Here is a 23,820-nt window from a genome sequence, read left to right as displayed (position 1 = left end):
CTACAGCATGTACATCTGAACATCCATCTACTCAGACCATCCCTTGCAGAACAACCTGAAAAGTTACCAATTGGCTTCCTCATCATCTTCTTCAACATCACCAGTGGGCATTATTCTGGCACCTCCCAAGGGATCTCTCTCCTACTGCCCACACACTGGGATGCAACATTTATAATATGTTATGCTGATGCCATGATATCTAATGCATATTCAGTAGGGGTTTTCCTTTTCCTCATTTGCATTTCTTCATCCTACTAATGTTGAGGTGTCCTTCTTTTATAAGCTAGTATATTAATACATGTAACTACCATTTCAGCTCATCATCATACTTGTCACACCTTGCTGAAGCAGATTCACGGTTATTACTTCCATGTTCCTTGTGGTAGCACGTACGGGAACATTCTAACGCCTACCATTGAGCAAGCTCTTCTTAGTTCCCCAAATCTAAAGATAACCCTTAATCTATGGCTATAGCCCCACTCTGGCTTCTACCAGCCTTGGTTACAAGCAGCAAGGTGACCCCAACATACTTCCAGTCCTGAATTTCCCCTAAACCATGTGCTCTGCAATGTCCAGCCCTCTCCTGGGCCACTCAGAGAAATAATAAGGTTTGTTGCGCCTGTAAAAGAAAAAAGCACACTACAGCTTACAAACTTAACTGGGGTAAACACACCCTTCCCTTCAAACATAGCACTGAGTTGGTTTATAGTATCAATAAAACAAATGTATTAACAATAAGACATAGGTTAAGTGATGTCAAGTAAAAGGAACAAAGTTAGACAGAGTTAAAGCAAATAAAATTGAAAACATACATCTAATGTCTAAAATTTAATCTTGCAAGATACAGGCTAGGCTTTGTTCAAGATGAGTTCTTTCACCAATTTTCCTTTTTCCCAGCCATGGCTGATTTTCTCTCAGTCAGGACCTGCCACAGAAGCACAAGGAGCTAGTCACCAGTGAGCCCTTGCCCTCTGGCACTGGGATGCTCTAAGGGTCACACAACCTCAGTTAGTGGGGCTGATACCTTTACCTTATCTTCTGGTTGTTTCCCTTTGCTTACCATCATCTCCTCAGTCTTCTCAAGGATGTAACCTCAGCTAGCTCACTCTCATCCATGCTCATATATTGAGAATGAAACTAAACCACACTCTCTGGGTCAGGCAAAATGGATAGATGGAGCTGAGTATTATCAGCATACAGAAAATATGAGATTTCATCCCATGTCTCCTCCCTATTTCCCTCACCCCGCAATGGCCCTATATACTGGAGAGGAGGGATGATATGACGGGGCCTTGTGTGGCACCCTCAGGAGAGAAAAATAATTACCTGAAACTACTCTCTGGGATCTCTCATATGGAGAGAATGAAGCCACCACAAGGCAGCCGGGTCCCCAAGTTAGCTGGCAGTAGTCCATGATCAATGTGTGATAGATCGAGTAATACCAGTATGGACATCTTATCTTTAACTATTGCCAGAAAATCATTGACCAGTGCAGTTTCAGGTGCTGTAGCCTGTTCTGAAGCCAGACTGACAAGGATTGAGAAGCTCAGAGGCATCTATGTAACCTGCTCCACAATCCTAGCCAGAAATGGAAGATCAGGATGACCTTCCTTAAAGGAGGTCATGACATTCTCCATCAGAAAAGGACTCAGTGTTTCCTCACTAGCCTTCACCAGCCAGGTAGGGCATGAGTCCAAAGCATGGGTTGTGGAATAGAGTCCAGCATGTCAAGAACTTCACGGAGCAGCACCAGCACAGGTTCTAGCATTGACCTAGCGGGGTCCTGCTCTGCTGTCACAGATACAGACAGCTCAGTACGGAGCCTGAGCAAAATTCTCTGCAAAATAACAAAAGCTGTTTCCTCCCAGAGGGAAGTGCAAAAATGAGTCCCCAGAGGAAAGCAGCCTAGACAGAGTGGGCTATGTGCTATGCAGGTAGATCTGCTGAGGGAGATGGTGGAAGTACTAACATCTCCTTCATCTCCTGCACAACCAAGGGCATAGGAGCTCAGGAAATCCTGGGTCAGGAGCAATGACATATTACTACATTATTCACCGGTGTGGTTAGTAGCAGCTGCCCTGGGTGCAGCTATCACAGTATTCATTCTCTCACAGCCTTCCTGTGGGGTTGTTTCCCACTAGAAATCGGACTCCCCCACGGGTCCAGCTGCCAAGGGGCAAGGAGAAGGACTGGTGGGGCGGGTCTGTGAGTAACTGAAGGAGTGCAGTGGGGTGGGTTAGGCCCCCAAGGCCAGATCCTCAGAGTTATTTGGGTGCCTAAATCCCACTGATTTCAATGGGAGTTAGGTGTGTAAAATATCTTTGAGGTTCTGACCCACAGCGCGCAGGGGCCTATGGGCAGCTGAGTGCTTTCCACAGCTCCCAATGCACAGTCTCCCTTTAACTCCAGCAGGCCCCAATCCTTGTGCCTCGCTTTACAGTGCCCCACAAATAGGGGATAAGCCTCTGCACCTCCTCCTTCCCCACAATAGGGGCGGAATCTGTATCTCCCTTTCCCCCCCAACAGGGGGCGGAGTCTCGGAGCCTCAATGCTTCCCTATCGCCGCTCCCGCTAAGGGGCGGAGTCCCGTTGTTTCTTTCTCAGCCCATCCCTTGCTGAGTGCGTGTGACGTCATCCCGCACCGGGGGCGGGGGGAAGCGACCCGCAGGTATCTAGTGCTCGGGGGCGGCCGCCATTTTGTTTCTGTGCGGAGGCGGGTTTCGCTCAGCTCCTCGCCTGCCGTAAGTGACGAAGGTGACCCCCCCCCATCCCGGTCCCTTGTCAGGGGCCGGGGGAGGCCGACGTCGTGGTGGACTCGAGCCGGCTGAGCTCGAAGCTGGTCACTTATCGCCTCAGCCAGGGCCGGGGGCTGCCCGAGGTGGGGTAATTGTGGCGGGAAGGGGCCTGAGGGGGATTTTAGAAGGGAGGGGGGTAATTTGGGGGGTGAAGGACCTGGGGGGGGGAGGGCTCGTGGGGGGTGAGTCATTTCTGGACAGGCTTCGCTGGGCCCTCACGCGGGTGGCCCCGGCACCTGCCCAGTTTGCAGATAACCCCCCTGTGAGGCCCCTGCTGGTAAAACAGCCCAGACGCACCCACACCCCACGCGGAACTGCCAGGGAGACACGCGCCTTGTACCCTGACTGTGGATCGGGGCCGGCAGAGGAAGCAGATGTCAGTGGAGGAGCTTTCCCTGCGCATGCTGGGCCATCGGCCCTCACCGCTGTCCCATCTAGCGGCCCTTAGCAGGAGCGTCCCAGTTCTCTTTGGCTGTCGTGGTAGTTCACGGGGAGGAGGATGGCCTGTGATGGACCTGGGGCACAGGCAGTTTAGGGGGTGAATAGATTAGTGTCAGTAGCTGAGCTTGCCCTAGGAAGCCGGGGGGGGGCGCGTTGGAGAAATGCTGCCGTGGTGACCCTGTGGTGTCTGGGCATCACAAACGTGATGAGGGGGGATGAGTTCGGAGGGTGGAGGTCGCAGGACTTTATCCTGGAGTGCATCCTGGTGGTGAACAGCTGCAGTGTGCTTTACAGTAGGGCAGGGCCTGGCTGAGCCCTTGCAGAGTGAAGGTGGAGTAACAATGGGCTCCCGCTCAGCTGTTTTTTCCAGTTGGCTACTCCATGATTTGGGAGGAGGAGCTTGGGAATCTACGTTCCACAGCAGAGAGGTTGTGAGTTCAGCAAACTAAGCAGCAAGGGTCTTCAATTTCATCCTACTCATCTCTTCAGGGTGTAGCAATACTTGGTCTCCCCTTGCCCCATCCTCTCCCCCAGTGATGATGTGGGACCCTTGGAATTAGTGGGGAGTTGGGTCTTCCCTTTCCTTGCATGATTGGTCCCTGGTTAGTACCGACTGGGTCCCTTTTTGCGTTTAATTTGTGTACACTTGATATGCTACCATGGCACAGCTGAACCATTGCAGTACTTTAGCGTAGATGCTGCCTAAGCTAATGGGAGGGGTTTTTGGTGGCTGTGGGTAATCCACCTCCCTAAAAGGCGGTAGCAAGGTTGATAGAAGAGTTCTTCTGTTGATTTAGCGCTGTCTACATGGGGATTTAGTTCAGTTTAACGACAACTCACGGGGTGTGGATTTTTCACACCCCTGAGTGAAGTCATTAGGCTGACTTAATTTTCTGGTGCACTCCAGGCCTAACAGCTGCCTCACTCTTGCAAGACTGAATTGGTTAGGGTGTGATAATAAAAACTGGAATCCTCATTAATTTGCAGCTGAATGAAGGGAAGAGGAAAATTCCTCATCCCCAAAAGAGAGAAATTGAAGTCCTCAATTATGAGGCGTGGATATAAAGAGGAATGACTTTGGAGTAGGGAGTGGAGGCAAAAGGTGAGGGATGGAGGGATATATGGGGGAATGGCTTCTCTTACCATTGTCAGAAGTCAAAAAAAGCGAATTGATCTAATTAACAACATTCTGATGCTGTTACTTAGCAATATTCTTTGTATAAACTTCAGAGTTAAGAAATGCTTCCAAGTGTGAAGAGAGACAAGTCAGAATTGCTGATATAACTGTCAATGATCAGTTTCTGAAATGAAAGGTCGTTCACTTGCCTTCTCATTGCAATCTTATTCAAGTATGATGATTCTAGTTTTATACTTCAGTTTTAGAATCTCTTAATATACGGTGTGCGTTACTAGCACGCTTTATTTATGTATTTATTTATTTTATTTATATATGTGTGTGTGTGTATATATATATATATATATATATGTGTGTGTGTGTGTGTATATATATGTGTATGTTTATTCCACATTTTAAAATATGTATTCAGAAGACTCCTTTGCATGTACAAATGGACTTTGATTTCCTGATTGTATAGCTATTCCCTAATTTTTTTCTGTTTGTCAGTAGTGCCATGTGCCTGTCTCAGCAGTCGCTACATGGAACACTTGACAGCAGAAACTCTGTATCTGCTCCTGCACTTCTTTCTGGTAGAGCAGCCAACTTAAAAAACGCCTGCATAGTTCTGTGCTAATGGAGTTTATGAACTGTGGTTGGTATGGATTATAGTATTGCGGTGCTGCATATTTACCTAGGCACTGGGTTCAGGTGCCACAAGTACTCCTGTTCTTTTTGGGTTCAGAATGTGATTCTATAGATAATTCTAAAATCTGACTCCGTGTTACAATGAGATTGGCGAAATAAATCTGTGCAACATCTTAAAACTTATGTTCTGAATTAATATATATACAGTCACTGGTTTATATAGTAGTTACATATAAAATAATGTATAAAGAGCTAATTGTATAAGCTTTGTTATAATGTGGATTTTATTGGAAAAAATGTTTGAAGACTGTTTACTTTTGAGTACCCATGTTAATATACAGCACCAAAAACAACAGTTACAAGCATACACTCGTTTATGGCATAAAGTTTGAAAATAAACATAACTTCTATAAACTTCAGTTCTGTGTAAATAAATATTTTAAAGAAAATGTACATGTTATCTCACAGTCTTTTCCTTTGCACCATACCATTGTCTATTTTCATTCCTGTCTATTCCTCACTCTCCTCAAAAGGACTGACTTAAGGGTTCTCTCACCTTCTTCGTATTAGTGAATTGGAGCCCAGAACAATGAAAAATGGATTCTTTCACTTTATTTTCTCAAGTGAGGAGGTGGTTTTCTTTTCTTCCTCTCCACAAAACATACTGATATGGATGTGAGGCCTGAAGCTAGCATCTCCACCTAGAGTGCTCCTATGAACCCCTACTGGTCAATGACCAGGAAACCATATTCCATAAAAAATCTGGAGGAGAGGAGGAAGGAGGTGTACTGCTGTTGGCTTTTATGGAGGCATGAGGGATAAATCTGGGCAGTGAAGAAATTCTGTATAGGACACTGATGATTCAAGGCTGCATTTTGATTGGCCATGTTGCCCTTGGTGATGTCACAGGTGTGCATGACCTCTGAGTGGTTATGTCATAGATACCTTTTCTTTTTATGGATGTTGGAGCTAAAGAAACTAACAATATTCTCAACTGAGGAAAAGATGTAAAATGAAAATGAGTTTTCAAGGTAATTGAGTCTCATAGGTTCAGGACTTTAAAGATTATCAGTGCCTTGATATGCATCTGGAAATAAACAGGAAGACTTGAACAAGACTTGCAAAGACTTGAACAAGGGTATAATTTGCTTCTAGTGGCGCACCCAATTAAATTGTTGTAAATAATAGCTGTATTTTGAAGCAGCTGGAGCTTCTGGATGGCCTTTCCAAGATAGTTCTGGATAGATTGTTATAGTAGTCAAGTTTGAAAGTGACAAAGGCAGGATAATTGTCTGTATTAGAGGAAAAAATGAATTGAGCTTCCTGACTCTGTACAATGTAATTACTACTTCTAGAGAATCCGGCAGCTCCAAGGCCTCTAATAAAAGAATCTGCATATTTAATCCATAATCTGTTGCTAAAAAGATATAATTTGTGCTGCTGCTATCCATTTTTTAGCCACACCTCTGTTCATTGGCAAAGCAAAAATTCCCTGATCCTTCTCATGTAGATTGGTCCCTTATGCAGTTCTTGTTCTAAGAGATTTCCCCAAAATGTCCTCATTGGAATAGTTTTGTTCCATCTTTATTCAAAGACTGCCTTTATTAAGCAAATTATTTTTTTTCAGTCACTTGAGTTGTCACTTAAGACAAATGTCAGTGTAATCATAAAATGTAAGCTACTGAGGGAAGATAAGTTAGACAACTTATCCCTGTTTTATTTTTCCTTGTAACTAAATGTAACAAGTTTAGGGCGAAAAAAGAATTTTGTACATATCCAAGTCTTAAGAAGTCAGGAAAAAGAAAAAACACAGAGCATTTATATAAAACAAGTAAATTATTTGTGGAAACATTTACTCACTTCTTCCACATTTACTCAACCCTGAGTTTTTTAGGATGGCTGGAAAAACAGGTTCTTACCACACCTTTACTCATTTTACATTTAGGAGAGTATTCTGTCTGTCTTGAAAAAGAAATGAACACTTGCACTTTGTGCTGCCTTCCAAGAATTATTCTCTCTAGATTCTAATTCTCCAAAATAAAATCCCATCACAACCTCTTGAATGGTCGGCAAACACTTTTTTTTTTTTTCTGTTTTGTCACTGACTACCTTCTCTTTGGAAGTTTAAACCCCAATGGAATATCAGACTTGTCCTTGTGGGTTACTTTGACGTGACTGATAGGTTTTTAAATCTTCATTCATCCACACTCTGTCTTCAAAAAAGACTAGACCAGGGGTAGGCAACCTATGGCATGCGTGCCAAAGGCAGCACACAAGCTGATTTTTAGAGGCACTCACACCAGTCCAGGGGGCTGTGCATTTTAATTTAATTTTAAATGAAGCTTCTTAAACATTTTAAAAACCTTATTTACTTTACATACAACAGTAGTTTAGTTATATATTATAGACTTATAGAAAGAGACCTTCTAAAAACGTTAAAATGTATTACTGGCACGCGAAACCTTAAATTAGAGTGAATAAATGAAGACTCAGCACACCACTTCTGTAAGGTTGCTGATCCCTGGACTAGACGCTAAATTAACTTGAAATTGTTACGCTTAATCAAATATCCTGCAAGCGAGGCCACCCTGCTATATAATGTAGTGTTTCTTTGGCCTGGTCTACACTTACCCCCCAAGTCGAAGTAAGGTACGCAAATTCAGCTACGTGAATAACGTAGCTGAATTCGACATACCTTACTTCGAATTTACCGCGGTCCACACGCGGCAGGCAGGCTCCCCCGTCGACTTCGCGGTACTCCTCTCGCCGAGCTGGAGTACCGCAGTCGACGGGGATCACTTCCTGGTTCGATTTATCGCGTCCACACCAGACGCGATAAATCGAACTCGGAACTTCGATCCGCAGCCGTCGAACTACCGCGTAAGTGTAGACTAGCCCTTTGTGTCACAACTAACAGCCCACCTCTTACTTACTCAGTGTTCCCTTAGCAGTTTGATGTTACCTGTAATTTTGTAAATAACACATTTTAAAAGTCCTTAGTGGTTTGTGTTCCATAGATCTTCCTTAATTTGCGTAGTGATGAAAAACATGCTTGAGTTTTTGAAGTGGATTAACTAGGCCAGCAGAAGCTTTCCCGTCAGCGTAGTAGCATCTTCACTAAAATACTATAGCAGTACAGCTGCAGCGCTGTATGTGAAGACAAGCCCTCAGTGTAGGATTGAGGACTTAGTCTGTAACCATTTTTGTGTCATGACAGCACAGAGTCCTAACTACACCGCTACCCCGATATAATGTGACCCGATATAACGCGGTAAAGCAGCGCTCCAGGGGGGCGGGGCTGCGCACTCCGGTGGATCAAAGCAAGTTCGATATAACGCGATTTCACCTATAACGCGGTAAGATTTTTTGGCTCCCGAGGACAGCGTTATATCGGGATAGAGGTGTATATACAACTCTTAGGCTATGTCTGCGCTGCTGTAAGGTTTCCTGTATAGCTGCTCAATGCCGGTAGATGAGAGCTCTCCCACTGGCATAATTAAGCCACCCCCAATGAGCGGTGGTAAACTGTGATTTCTGTATGAACTAGCCTGTTGAATCTGGATTAGTCGACTGTATCATTTCTGTGTATACTAAAATATAAACCTTTCCCTTTAAATATTTTTGTGACAGATGCGACATTCAAAACGAAGTCATTGCTCTGAGTGGGATGATAGAAAGAGCTGGGATCAAGGAAAGCACAGTGCTCCCCATAAACGCAAAAAGAGGTCCCACAGCAGTGTACAAGAAAGCAAACCCTATAAATCACATCATCTTGAAGTTTCAGACAGGTAAAAGACTCTTTGGATTACCAATACTGATATCTCTAATGGTAACTAAAATTAATTTAAACCAAAAGATGTTTTGAGCAGACAAGACTGGTAATTCCTTTAGGATTTGGCTCATTATTTGCCAGGTGTAAGAGAGAATTTGTTTTACTGATACAATGATCTAAATTATTTAATTGTGAATCTCTGATACAAAATATTAACATGTAATCTGTTTCTGTGAATACCCACATAGCAAGGATTATATTGAAATACAATATGTATTAAATTTCAAATAAAATGTTCCTCATGTATATGAGGATAGGGGAAGGAGGTGAAGGTTTGCTGTCTTAGAACATTTCATAAGAGGGTAAGTATGGGTTAGATTGCTTTCTTTCATTGTTCAGGTGTCTTTTCTCTCTCTTTTTTTTTCCCTTTAAGAGGGGATATACGTGTTCTGTGTCCTTCCTTTGAGAGAGGAAGACCATATTTTAAAGAGCTCATCAATTTGCTTCTAAAATAGTAGGAGTGGATGTGCGGCAACATGAGATGCTCTTTTCCTTGCTCTGCAACTTTCATGGCCCCTGCTTTCTGAGGGGAGAGTCTTAACCCCAAAAACCTCTCTGGTTCTTAGTGTGTTAATGCAGAGTACTAATAACAGGAGTAGCTCCCTTTTAGATTTTTCAGGGTGGCAAATTGGTTTTAAGTTTTTGTCTTTTATGCTTGTATGTTTGAAGGACATGGAAGAGGATCATTGGTGTATACCAAAGAAAGGGTGGGCTTGCACTTTATCTTTGATTTTTGTATGTTTTAAAGAGAGATTGAGTTGTTGGAGTGGAGTTATGCCAGCTATTGAGACAAATATTTCCTATTTGGATCTGGATTTCTTGTTGTACAGGTTATTCTGCGTACACAATTCCAAAGTAAGGTAATATATGTTAGACAGATGACTTAACCAGCTCCCTCATATAAACTAGCCTGAAAATCTCTAGATGTTTGCTAGAGGGGGAGATGTTGTAAAGCAGAATTTTGCTGTAAATAAAAATTACATAAATGTTCAGTTAAGCATTAGCAACTCAAGTAATTTTTCTTGTCGGAACACAAGTATTTTTAAAGTGGAGAAAATTCACTTTAAATGTATTTTCAGTCATTATTTGGATGATAGATCCATAAATGAGAGAGATCATCATGACCGGAGATATGTTGAGGAATACAGAAATGACTTCTGTGAAGTATATGACCACAGGCATCATCACAGAGACGATGAAAAGAGTCACCATCACCACTATAGCAAATCCTCTGGTCGGAGCAGGAAAAGTAGTCATAAAAGGAAGCATAAGAGACATCATTGCTCCAGTCACCATTCACATTCGGTATGAGTAATTTTTAACTTTATTATTAATAGATTAGTTATAGACTTCTTAACTGAATGTTAAAACTTCAGTTCCTAAGCCACAAGTACTTTGGACAGATATATTTTATATATAAAGGGTTCATAGCTGAATCTGTGTGTGTGTGTGTGTGTGTACACACACGAAGAGATTCAGCTATGAACCCTTTATATATAAAATATAAGTGTGTGTGTGTGTATATATACTTATTAGATGAGAATTTTGGTACATAGTAAACAGATAATTTTTTCTCTAGTACTATCATTAGTACTATTTTATCCAAGACTTGGTTCCGTTGGAAATATCCTTTGGCCAATAGTTAGGTTACTGACATCCTCTAAATTCTGTTCTGGAAATGAATGCAGGCTCCTTTCCTGCTTCCCAATGCAACTGTCACAGTGTGGTCAAACAGCTATTTTACAGCAAGTTTGAGACCCCACTGAACTCCAATACTAAAAAGAATTGAAATATGTACCCTTGTATTTAAATTTAATTGATAAACATGACATGCAACTGATGCCTGTAATGTGTTAAAAGAGAGACACTTCACTTCCATACCTCGCTCCTCGCATAATTTTGATCATTCATATGTCTGACTGATGGCTGTTGAATGTTTTATTGAAGATTGGATAAGCATGCTATCTGAATTTTTTTTTTACTGTGCCCATTTGAATATCTTCAGCTCTAAGTTTTATGATTCTAAGTAATCATACTTCCCCACTCTTTAGTAGAAGCAGAAAGATGTGTTAGATTATACACTGCAGTTCAAGGGCTTTTTGAGTAAATTTTTCTCGTTTGTTTCTCTGAATATAAAAAATTTATCAAGCGATATTACTCTTTTCAATTTCTAAAACCATTATGTTTTAAAACCTTTACTGGTCAGTCAAGGAACTCTCCCCTGGTTAAAAGTCCGTATATATACAATACAATAAAGATTATTTTTTCCTGTTTAATAGCAAGCTATTACTAAATAATGACATTGCAGTCTTAATCTTAGTCTTCACTTAAACCAGTGTTTGAGAGACAATTGTGTTTTTTTTTCTGTTGCTTTATCACTTGAAGTATTTATCTGAAAATCTGTTCCTTGCCATGTTTTTCTTCTGTAACATAAACTGTGCCCTGTGAATTTCTGGGGACTGAATTTGAAATTGCTCCTGCCAACTGTTCGTGGCCTGGTGCGTAACTGAATGCCTGAATATCTCCCTGCTGAATGAATTGCGTATTCTGCCTTGAATTCACTGTGATATATTGATTGGCTGGACGATCTTGGTGCCGTTTCCAGAAGAGTCACCGAAGGAAAGGATCCAGGAGTGTAGAGGATGATGAGGAGGGTCACCTGGTCTGTGAAAGTGGAGACGTACTAAGAGCAAGATGTATAGAACATTTTTCAACACTTTTTAAAAAAAAGCTTTTCAGCAGAAACTCTGTTTAGAATAGTATGTCAGAGAAGGGGGGCTAAAGAAATCTTCATTGTTCTTCGTTTTGTTCTTTTGTGCTTTTTTTTCTTTTGCATATCTTTTCTGTAGAATTTAAATACTGTTATTCAAAAGTTCCAAAGTAGAATCTGAAGCTTGAGATTAGAACAAGAGATAGTTGTTAGCTAATTGTTTCCATGACACTTGTCCAATAACGTAACATATTCAAATGCTGAGATTTAAGTTTAATTATGCTTTTATAATGGCACATTTTAAAATCTTACATTAATAACATTAATCATTGGTTGAGTAGGTCAGTAATTGTTCTTACTTGTGTTTGTTCTTTTTAGATGAAATTATTGCCACATTAGGGGAAGGGGCATTTGGAAAAGTAGTGGAATGCATTGATCACAATATGTAAGTATGTTAGTCATCTTCTTAAGGGCACTGTCTCAACAAGACCCCTTGGTTGGGATCAGAAATGATAGTCCAAATGTTATATTGCTTTGACACAAAATACAGATTCAGATAAAATGTAACGTCATATATTCTGAGAAGGAGTCTTTGTGCTTATCAGGATTGAAGGGACATCACAAACCTGAAATCTAGTCACACTTTAAAAATAAATGTAGTTTCAGATACTATTGCACCTGCTGCTGAGTTTGACCGTCAATTTTTGTGTGGTTCTTCAATTATATTTTACTATCTTTTAACTGTTTTCTCTATCTTGTTGCTATGCAAAAGACGCACACAGCACTTAAAACATTTGGGAAACAGTGAAACTGTGGTTATACACAAAATGCTGGCCAGTGCACAAAGTAAGCAAACTGAAAAATATATGAAAAAATATTCCTGGTTATGGAATATATCTTTGTTTTTCTGTTTCTCAGACAGCATAAGCTTGTTCTGTGATCACATTTCCCTTGGAAAATGTCTGCTAGCAGAGTGTTTCCTTCAGAAAGAGGCCAGTTTATAATATTTAACACTACTTTTAAAAAAGTACAGTACAAACATCAACTAAACAGCAACTCCTCATTAATTGCCAGGCATAGATACGTATTTTTATCTCTACATCACAGATGGGGAAACTGAAATATAGGTAGCACAGTCCTTCATTTCTTGTGCTCCCACAACTCTTGTTGACTTTGGGGGTATTGGGTATGCAAGGGGATGCAGAATTAAACTCAGAGAAATTGCTGTAGATAAGGCCACACAGTGAGTGAGCCAGCATTATTATTGTTGAAGTTACTATTCAAGAGTTTGAGACCGGAGTTTCTAGCTCATAGCAATTTATTCAGTCCACTAGATCAGTGGTTTTTCAACATATCCATCAAACCTCTTATGAACACACAATAAGACAATGTCCTTCTTCCTCATAGAATATTATGATGTTTATCAAGGAAATGACATATTTTTTTGATCAAAACATTCCCCTCCTTCCTTCTGTGTGTATTGGATCATTTCAACAATGTACTTAACGCTGCAGATTAAAGTAATTAACCATGTGTTTCGTATCTCCTGTTCCACTAACATTGTTACCGTTGATTTCTTCTTCTCCTTTTGATGGTTAGTTCATGCTGTCATTTGACTAGTCCTTTTCAGGATCTTGGTGTCACATCCTGAATGATTTTTAAATCATTACCATTCAACTAATCAATTGGAGAGACAATATTATCTGAATGAGAGAGAGAGGGTGAATTGCTTGGATCTGTGCTCAGTTTTAAGAAAGACAACATTACAATTAGGGCTGTCGATTAATTGCAGTTAACTCACGTGATTAATTGTGATTTAAAAAATTAATCACAATCACAGTTTTAATTGCAATGTTAAATAGAATACTAATTGAAATTTATTAAATATTTTTGGATGTTTTTGTACATTTTCAAATATCTTGATTTAAATTACAACACAGAATACAAATGCAGTACTCATTTATATTTTTATTACAAAGATTTGCACTGTAAAAATGATAAACAAAAGAAATAGTATTTTTCAGTGCACCTCAGACAAGTACCGTAATGCAATCTCTTTATCATGAAAGTGCAACTTAAAAACGTAGATTTTTGTTTTGTTTTGTTACATAGTTGCACTCAAACACAAAACAATGTAAAACTTTAGTGCCTACAAGTCCACTCAGTCCTACTTCTTATTCAGCCAATCACTCAGACAAACAAGTTTGGTTACAGTTGCAGGAAATAATGCTGCCCGCTTGTTGTTTACATCACCTGAAAGTGAGAACAGGCATTCGCATAGCATTTTTGTAGCCAGCATTGCAAGGTATTTATGTGCCAGATATGCTAAATATTCGTATGCCCCTTCATGCTTTGGCCACCATTCCAGAGTACATGCTTCCATTCTGATGACGCTCGTTTATAAAAAAAAAAAGAGAGAGAAAATTTTGACTGAACTTTTTGGGGGAGAATAGTATGTATTCTGCTCTGTTTTACCTGCGTTCTGCCATATATTTCATGTTATAGCAGTCTCGGATGATAACCCAGCACATGTCTATGAGTCTATGTTAAGAACACTTTCACTGCAGATTTGACAAACGCAAAGAAGGTACCAATATGAGATTTCTAAAGATAGCTACAGCACTCAACCCAAGGTTTAAGAATCTGAAGTGCCTTCCAAAATCTGAGAGGGATGAGGTGTGGAGCATGCTTTCAGAAATCTTAAAAGAGCAACACTCTGATGCGGAAACTACAGAACCCGAACTACCAAAAAAGAAAATCAACCTTCTGCTGGGGGCATCTGACTCAGATGGTGAAAGTGAACATGCGTCGATATGCACTGCTTTGGATTGTTACCGAGCAGAACCCGTTCTCAGCATGGAAGCGTGTCCTTGGGAATGGCGGTTGAAGATGAAGGGACATATGAATCTTTAGCACATCTGGCACATAAATATTTTGCGACGCCAGCTACAATGGTGCCATGCAAACTTCTGTTCTCACTTTTAGGTGACGTAAACAACAAGAGGGCAGCATTATCGCCTGCAAATGTAACCAAACTTGTTTGTCTGGGTGATTGGCTGAAGTAGGACCGGCTTATAGGCTCTGAAGTTTTACATTTTTATTTTTGAATGCAGTTATGTAACAAAAAAAAAATCTACATTTGTAAGTTGCACTTTCATGATAGAGACTGCATTACAGTACTTGTATGAGGTGAATTGAAAAATACTATCTTTGTTTTTTACAGCACAAATATCTGTAATCAAAAATAAAGTGAGCACGGTACACTGTGTTCTGTGTTGTAATTGAAATCAATATATTTTAAAAGGTAGAAAACATCCAAAAATATTTTAATAAATATTCAATTATAGTTTAACAGTGCGATTAATCACGATTAATTTTTTTTCATTGCTTGACAGCCCTAATTACAGTGTTAAATCTGCATGTTTTTCATTTTATAATGTTATCAAATTATAATAGTGGGAAACATGCCTTTAATCTAAAAGTAAGCTAATTCTTATACCTTATCAAAGTTAATTTTCACTGCTGCCAGCTGGGACATTCGAAAACAGCAAGAACAATGTGGTGTATATTGCAGAGAAACTTTTTTGCAATACTCTCCCCTCTTTGGAAATGAAGACCCTTGTTCAATATTTTTGTCACCTTGAGACTAGACTATTGTAACATGTGCTGCTTGAGGTGAGATCTTGAGGCCATCTGGAAACTGAGGCTAGTGTAAAACCTAGCTTCCTGCTGATTAACCAGAGCTCCTGTTAAAAACCATATAATGCTTGTCCTGCCTTCAAGTGCTAAAATTAAATGCCCAAAAACGAATCTGCAATTCTCTGGTGTCCACAATCTTCCAGTGTCCCTGGTGGTCAGGATGTATTCGAATTTTAGATGTTTGTTTGAGAACTAATATAGTTAATCTTTTTTTCAAAGGAGGGGAATGCATGTAGCAGTTAAAATTGTGAAAAATGTTAGTAGATACCGTGAAGCAGCCCGTTCAGAAATACAGGTATTGGAGTATTTAAACACCATGGATCCCAGCAGCATGTTGTAAGTATAAACATGGAATATAAGCCAAAGAGTTAAGGATTTGCAAAATGAGCCACATATGAGTTGAGTATTCACTTTTCTTTTCTTTTTTCTTTTTTTAAAGCCGCTGTGTCCAGATGCTGGAATGGTTTGACCATCATGGTCATGTTTGCATTGTGTTTGAGCTGCTGGGACTTAGTACTTATGACTTTATTAAAGAAAACAGCTTTTTGCCATTTCATATTGATGACATTAGACAGATGGCATATCAGATTTGCCAGTCTATAAATTGTAAGTAAACTTAATGTTTTCATTAATGTCTGCATGCATATCTAAAAAATTTTAGGAAATATATATTGATTTCCATTTTCTCCTTCTCTTGTAGTTTTACATCATAATAAGTTGACTCATACAGATCTGAAGCCTGAAAATATTTTGTTTGTGGAGTCTGACTATGTAGTAAAGTACAACTCTAAAATGGTAAATTTACATCTTTTATTCCAATTCCCATTGGACTGTCCTTACCACCACCTTTTATTTTGGTCTTTTAAAAATTAACTATAAAAGTTATAGTGATAAATAAGGTTGTCTTTCCTAGCTTCCATATGCTCACTGAGATGTGCTGTCTTTCCTCTTAACAGACAAGATTGGTCTGATTTCAACCAAACAATCTCTAAAATGGCAGAACAATATAATCTGATAGTTCACACATGGCCAGTGTTGCTTATTGAGGTTCTGGGGGTTCATAGAGAACTTTTGAGCTAAGAACTGTCAGTTGAACTTGTGTTTTTCCTGGCTACAAAAGTCCAGCATGGCGATACGGTTTCACTGTCTTTTTAAGAAGTACTTGTTAGGTCCTTGCTCAAGAAACTCTCTCAATATTGAGAATTGTGCCAGTTTTGCCCTGCATCTAATCTCCCATTTTCAGGGAATCTTTTTAGAAAGTAGTAGAGACACTAGTGATGACGCCTCAGATTTACTTGACCTCTATCAATTTGGTTATGGTTTGGTGGTGTCGGTCAGTGTTCTGGCAGTTGACAAGGACAAGCGTCTATGCTGTTTTTTCTGTATATGTCAGGTGGTGGTATGCCAGTGGGCCCTGACCAGGGATGGGGAGAAGGTTGCTTTCCATTCTTTTCTGAGAGAGACCCAGAGCGTAGCATTAGGGTAACTGCTTGTCTGCCTAATAGATTTGCCATGTAAGGTAACATAGTGTTCTGTTATGTTGCCCCTCCTTTTTTAATGTGCACAAGCTGCTTATGGAAATAGTGAGGTAATTTGGGCTTTGCTGCCCTCGGTTTGTGGATGAGATCCAGTTCTGTTTCAGTTTCTTTAGATCTACAGTGGTGTAAGTTACTATCTCTATCAGCATGTACCAAAGATTTAGGGCATGGATAAGGATCTTCCTGGATAAGAGAAGTGTAACATTAAGGATAATAAACAGAAGAAAGGGAAGAAGTACAGTAATATGTGCCTTCTCTATTGAGTTTGCATTTTGTCACTAAGGTTTGCAATTTTGGATCCTCTATATTTGAATGTTCAGATAACATAATGAGTAAGAGGGCTTTTTTACTTGCATTTTAGCAAGAAGGTTTTGTAATTTTATTTTGGATGTAGATTTTGCCACAGCTATCCATGACTTGTGTCATATCCAGATTGACTTGCTGTTATGCACTAAACAGAATGTGGCTGCTCACTTAGTCAGCAGAGCTTCTCCCAGAAAGCATATTGTCTGCGATTCAAAGATTGCACTGGCTTCATCTCAAGTTGTTGATCTATAAAACCCTCTGTGGTTTGGGTCATGCATTCTTTAGAAACCACTTAATGCCTCATGTCTTGTTGGTTGAGTGTATTGGGACATTCTAGCATAAAAGATTAAGATATGTTCAGCGGAGGCAAAGCATTTTCAGCAGCGGATGTTGATTTTGGAATTTCCATTTGTGCATATGTGCACATGCACTGAACTTCAGTGCAACAGAGCCCATATTTGCTGACTTTCAGGACAAGTTGCAAAACTTGTTCCTTTTGCTTTGTGTATTATGGGAGGAAGTGCCAGGGCTCGGCTGGAAGTTTATCATGTCATATCAAGTTTATCATGTCATTAGGTCAACTGGAAACCTGTAGGTATTTTAAAATTATATGTGTATGAACCTAGAACTTTAAATAAGCATGTCTATTAAGAAAATGTAACACGTATGTATTTTGATTGTTACAGAAGCGGGATGAACGCACACTAAAAAACACAGACATCAAAGTTGTAGATTTTGGAAGCGCAACTTTTGATAATGAACATCACAGTACTTTAGTGTCTACAAGACATTACAGAGCTCCTGAAGTTATTTTAGGTTAGTAGAGACTTTCAGGCCTTCTCATGTATGGGATCTTGTTCCTTAACTACTATTCACTCCAGAGCATCATCATTTTCCATAAACTGCTATAACTAGTTGTTGACAGTCCTAATTATTTAATATATGGTCCTTTCTGCTATTACCATCTAGTAGGTAATGATGGTTACCCTATTAATAGCTCAACAAAAAGCTGCTTTCTTATTCTTAACTCTTCCTTTCCCCACCTATGACCAGGGAGGTGTTAACGGGCCATTTCACCTCGAACGGCCCCTTGAAATATATGTTAACTACTTGTGCTAAACCATCTGTTCCGCCTTATATTTGGCTGTGACATTCTGGGTATGACTACACTGCAATTAAAGACCTGTGTCAGCTGGCTCAGGCTATGATGCTGTAAAATTGTAGTGTAGATGTTCGGGCTCAGGCTGGAGCTTGAGCTCTGCGTCCCCGTACATGCCCCAGCCCGTACATCCACACCTCAGTTTTGTAGTCCCGCGGCCCGAGTCCTGCAAGCCTGAGTGACTTGACGTAGGCCAGCCCACAAGTATTTAGTTGCAGTGTAAACATACCTGCTGAGTACATTTCCCAGACCTGAAGAAGAGCTCTGTATGGCTTGAAAGCTTGTTTCTCTTGCCAACAGAAGTTGGTCCACTAAAAGATATTACCTCACCCAACTTCTCTCTTCTGGGACCAGCATGGCTACAACAACACTGCACATTTAAAGAAAACTGACCGTTCTCTTTTTTTTTTTTTAGTCAAATTCTGTTTTCTGTACTGTCAAAATGATTTCAGGGAGAGAAAAATTGTAAAGACAAATGGCTTAGGAATTAGGCAAACAATAGGTGGAGGTTGATTGGTAACTTATACAGTTTCAGCCTAAGCTAAAAATTAAACATGCTTTGGAATTTTTGTTTGTCTTTTGTAGCGCTGGGGTGGTCACAGCCCTGTGATGTTTGGAGTATAGGTTGCATTCTAATTGAATATTACCTTGGTCTCACAGTATTTCAGGTATGTATGTTAAGCAGTTATGTACCATTTTATTACGGGCTCTTGACTTGATTTTCTAATGCCATCCACTTAAAAGAATGTAAATATAAGAGGCATAAAATATGTTTGCAAATTTAAGTATTATAATAGAAAGTGTAAATAGTGATACATTTATATAAAGATAACATGATGTTAAATACAATGTCTTACAAAATATAAAGTACACCTCTGCCCCGATATAATGCAACCCGATATAACACGAATTCGAATATAACGCGGTAAAGCAGTGCTCCGGGTGGGCAGGGCTGCGCACTCTGGAGGCTCAAAGCAAGTTCGAGAACGCGGTTTTACCTATAACGCGGTAAGATTTTTTTGGCTCCTGAGGACAGCGTTATATCGGGGTAGAGGTGAAGTCATACTTTTTTTTTTAAATCCCTTTAGCTTTTATAACTTGCTCAAGCAAAACACCAAAAGTTTTACATAATTTATTTGTAGATATGGTGATTTACAGGGAGGAATGAAGTAGATAGAACTAGGTTCCAGTAGTCTTTTGGCTGATGTTAAAGTTTCAAAAAATTAATTCAGATGAACATGGTGAATTGCTAGATATGCCACAAGTCCATAGACTTTGTGGTGTTCTTATACTGCATATGATCAGGAGAGTATAGGGGCAATTATATAGATGAGTAGGAGGAGATATGATATTAAAAGGCTTCCTGTGCTTTCAAGAACCTTTGACGTGGCAGTTGCATGTCTTAATAGGTTAGAGCATGGATGGAGTGAGTACCTCTAGGTTCTAATCAAAACTCTGTCACTGACTTACTGAGTGATCTCGGGCACATCACTCATTCTGTCTGTCTCTCAGACTATACATCAGTAAAATGGTTATAATAAGAACAGGTATTTAAGCTTAATGTTCATGAAGGATGAAAGTCACTATAAATTTAAATTGTTATAATACAGATCTACTCAGAATATTCTGTTGTCTACAGTATCTTAAACCAAATTTTGCTGCTAAAGTGGGTACATATTAATTTCCTAAATACTGTCCAGACTATAAAAAAGCTGATAAGATAGGAATAATTAAATGTGTATGTATGATCTTGTTTAGATTATAAACTTTTGTTCAGGGAACACTTTACTCTGATTGGAAAGCATAGTGTCTACTTACAGCACTGCATACCTGATTTTTTGGTAATGTGTAATGATTCTGTGATCAAGCAATGGCTGACATTTGATGTGTAGAATAAGTATACTTAAGTGGAAGGGAAGAAATAGTGTATAAATTGTAATGAATTTTTTTCTACAGACACATGATAGTAAAGAACACTTGGCAATGATGGAGAGAATGTTAGGGCCTCTACCAACTCACATGATTAAGAAATCAAGGTAAATATGGTATTGGGGGAGCTAGTAGCAACTCCTGTGTTTAGGTTGTGTAACACTTTTGATTCTTGTGACCTTTTTAGAGAAAATCTAATGTTTCTCTTGCTGCAGTACTTTGAAATTCAGCAGAGTGAAAGTCCTAGAGCCAGAGAAGTGCTATATATTCTAAATTGTGCTTAAGCAGTGAGATGTTTGTCTAATTTGTGCTGAGGAATTCTGGAGCATCCAAAACAGCCCCTGAAAATCTAAATTGTGCAAGTGATTATCCAGAAGACCAATTCTTAAGTCCATCAGTAACTCACTAGTCAGAAGATTTATTGTACTTTCCAACAGTGTTTAAAGTGCATGCAAAATTTGGGTAGCAGGACTGGGAGGGAGATAGCTGTAACATCCCAAAATTTTCCAACACCTAGCAGTGTTGAGAGCATAAATAGAGATGGATGGATTTAGAGAAAGAGACTTCACAGTTAACAGTCTTTGAGATGAAAGAAGTCTGTTCTTATCTCTATTGGGGCAAGTCTGGGTCTGAGGACACTCTTGTAACTGGTGAGGTGTGGAAGTGGTGTGGGTCTGCTGTATAGTGGGTCCAGGATGTGGGGGGACAGTGCATGGGTTGCACTTCAGAGCCTAGTTCTTTATAAAATCCCTGCATCTCTGTGCACAGTGGGGTTTGGGGGATGGAGCTGGAGAGAAGCTAGTGGATTTGCCGCTGTGCCAATCCATTCCCAGCACATTGGGAGTGAGGGGTGGAGTGAGAGGCAAATAGCACAAAGGTTACTCCATTTGTGAGACTAAAGAAACAGTACTTTGGAGTTGTCTGGTCTGGGAAGGAAGGATTTCTTCCCCACAACACAACAAGCACCTCCAGAAGACAGGCTTGGATGGTTGGGCTATGGGTTGTGCCAGGATTTAAGCTTTAGACAGCCTCTCTGCAGATTCAGGAAGATAGCACTGTCAGTTACATTAATTGCTTGCTTCTTGGTTACTTTTACAAATAAGTTTCAAAAGTTATTTTTCGGAATGAATGCTTACATTTGGCAGAAACTGGATAAGATTCCTGCATCCTCTCCTATCCCCACACCCCCCCCCCCACACCCCCAAAATCATCCTACTTGCTGTCGACAAGTGCATTTGTCAAGCATTTATTTGGACCCAGTAGCTTTTAGGTGTTTGGGGAATATAGTCCCTGAAGACTTTGATAATATCCAGTTGTACTAAGAATTTGATTTTGACAACTTTTTTCAAAAACTAGAAAGATTAAATGTAAGAAACCAAAATTATGATACAAGACTAACAAAAGTTATAAAAATTAGGGTTACCATATTCAAACATTTAAAAAAGAGGACACTCCACGGGGCCCCGGTCCTGCCCCCAGCCCCGTCCCAACCCCGCCCCTTCCCCGGCCCCGCCCAACTCCACCCCTTCCCCACCCCCATTCCAACCCTTTCCCCAAAGTCCCTGCCCCAACTCTGCCCCCTCCTCTGAGCACCCCACATTCCCCCTCCTCCCTCCCGCTCTGATCTTGGTTGGGGGTTGCTAAGTACTTCCCTGCTCCCCACTCGCCCTGCAGCCCCTGCACCCCCCCTCCTGCAGCCTCTGTGCCCCCTGCATCCCCCCCCGCCCCTGCAGCCTCTGTGCCCCTCACCTGCCCTTCCCCTGTGCCCCCCTGCCCCTGCAGCCTCTATGCCCCTGCCTGCCCTGCTCCTCCTCGCCCTGCAGCCTCTGCACCCCACCGCCTGCCCAGCTCCCCCGCTCCCCCGGCAGCCTCTGCCTGGCGGGGGCTTCGGATGCTCAGCGGCGACGGGGGCAGCGCGGGTCCCTGCAGCCCCGGCACACGCCACAATCCCTGCCCCGCAGCCTCCTTCCTGCCGCGCGGGGTGATGGGGCCGCAGGAAGGGTCCCCCAGTGGCCGGGGAGTCCCCGCCCGTGAGGGAAGCCCGAGACGTTGGCTGGGCCCGGCCTCCCCGTGGTCCTGCGGGCTCGGCTGGGGCGCGCGGTCCGCCCGGCCTCCGGGGGCAGCAGCGGCCCCTTCGCCGCCTTCTGCGGCTGCGCCCCCCCTTCCCCCGCCCGAGCTCGCTACAATGTAGCCGGGCAGCTGGGCTGCACTGCGGACCCAGCGGGTCGTGCTGGGGCCAGGCGGACCCTGGCTTATGCTGCCTCCCTATTTCCCCGGACATGTCCGGCTTTTTGGCAATTCCCCCCGGACGGGGATTTGAGTACCAAAAAGCCGGACATGTCCGGGGAAATCCGGACGTATGGTAACCCTATAAAAATCAATAAGGCTGACATCCTCTCCTTTACATGTACCAGTCTAAGCTGAGGACAAGTCACTCTCTTCTTTGAAGCTTCTGGCTCTCTAACTTGTCAGTAGTGTAAATATAGTTTAAATGTTTGCTTTTAGTGGTTTGAATGCCAAGGAAAACAAAGTAATTAACCTGCTTTGTCAGTATTCTGATATAGCAATAGATAACAGGTTTTCTCATGTATGTATGTTAGCTGGAAAATAAAGGTTTTTTGAATCCAGGTATAGAGGGATATGAAGTATACATCATTTTTATGGTGTTTCAAAATTACTTAGAAAGATGTAGATATTTCCAGGATCAAACTTGCAATTGCAAAATATTATTTAATAAAACTCTTTCTATGCAGAAAACGCTATTTTCAGCATGACCAATTGGACTGGGATGAACATAGTTCTGCAGGTCGATATGTTAGGAGACGTTGTAAACCATTAAAGGTAAAACCCAAAGCCATCAATTTCTTTCTCAGCTGGATTCATATTTGTGAAGGATCTATGTAAATGAATTTTTCTTCTTTCTTTCAGGAATTAATGCATTGTCATGACTCAGATCATCAGAATCTATTTGACCTTGTTCGCAGAATGTTGGAGTATGATCCAGCCAAAAGAATTACCCTTGATGAAGCCTTGCAGCATCCTTTCTTTGACTTATTAAAGAATAAATAATTCAGAGATCTTATGTGTTTCTCCGAGGAGACTACATAGACTGTGTCAGTCAACAGAGCTAGCATGAGATTTTTGTAAACTTTAATTTATTTTGTACAGTTAAGTTTAAATATTTCCACGTTTTGAATCCCTGCCATGTTTATCTTGTTGATCAGTTATGGTCTTAATCATGGATACCAAAATGTAAAAATTAAAAGTAATTTTCATTTTTTGAAATAGGTTGCAGTTTTTTAAACTTGTAGGCATACTAATACTCTTTCACAGATAGGTCTAACAAATATCACCTTTTTCTTTAGTTTGAAACAGGAGTCCATGTGTTTAATCATTAGTTAAAGTTTAAACGATGCTGGAAAAAACGTTGCATATATACCTAACATTAGGTATGTACCCATACATTTCTGTATGGAGACATGTAACATTATAAACTAGTATCCTTTACATATTTCAAATATTTTACAAGCAGTTTAATTTTAGAAGCCCTTAATTGTTTTTTGTTTTTCAAATTCAGTAGGTCTTACTGTAACCTTGCTATTTAATACCTACTGAGCAGTAATCTTCTGAACTATGGTTAATGACAATT

General features: G+C 40.7%; 1 protein-coding gene across 3 annotated transcripts; it reads left to right on the top strand.

Moving 5' to 3' along the window:
- Positions 1-2,687: 2,687 nt before the first annotated feature.
- Positions 2,688-23,449, top strand: LOC135882064 (dual specificity protein kinase CLK4). Of its 3 annotated transcripts, none has more exons than XM_065408826.1 (11): positions 2,688-2,741; positions 8,629-8,786; positions 11,919-11,985; positions 15,459-15,575; positions 15,679-15,845; positions 15,940-16,034; positions 17,770-17,899; positions 18,828-18,910; positions 20,199-20,278; positions 22,925-23,012; positions 23,100-23,449. In XM_065408826.1, the coding sequence occupies exons 2-11, from the start codon at positions 8,666-8,668 to the stop codon at positions 23,238-23,240; spliced, it is 1,089 nt and encodes a 362-aa protein (XP_065264898.1). In that variant the 5' UTR covers positions 2,688-2,741; positions 8,629-8,665; the 3' UTR covers positions 23,241-23,449. The 3 variants fall into 3 exon arrangements, with proteins under 3 accessions (XP_065264898.1, XP_065264897.1, XP_065264899.1); XM_065408825.1 differs by having other exon boundaries at positions 2,688-2,878; XM_065408827.1 differs by lacking the exons at positions 2,688-2,741; positions 8,629-8,786 and adding an exon at positions 10,129-10,135.
- The last annotated feature ends 371 nt before the right edge of the window (positions 23,450-23,820 follow it).

The sequence above is a fragment of the Emys orbicularis genome, chromosome 8, assembly GCF_028017835.1.
Source record: "Emys orbicularis isolate rEmyOrb1 chromosome 8, rEmyOrb1.hap1, whole genome shotgun sequence".
NCBI lineage: Eukaryota > Metazoa > Chordata > Testudines > Emydidae > Emys > Emys orbicularis.
Note: the sequence above shows the minus strand (reverse complement) of the source record. Positions and strands in the feature narration are given on the sequence as shown.

What these genes read in the sequence shown, in the direction of transcription:
- LOC135882064 (XM_065408826.1), top strand. Translation starts at nt 8,666, where the DNA reads ATGATAGAAAGAGCTGGGATCAAGGAAAGCACAGTGCTCCCCATAAAC. An exon ending in ATGGATCCCAGCAGCATGTT is followed by an intron (nt 15,576 to 15,678) that starts GTAAGTATAAAC and finishes CTTTTTTTAAAG; the next exon opens with CCGCTGTGTCCAGATGCTGG. An exon ending in CACATGATTAAGAAATCAAG is followed by an intron (nt 20,279 to 22,924) that starts GTAAATATGGTA and finishes CTTTCTATGCAG; the next exon opens with AAAACGCTATTTTCAGCATG.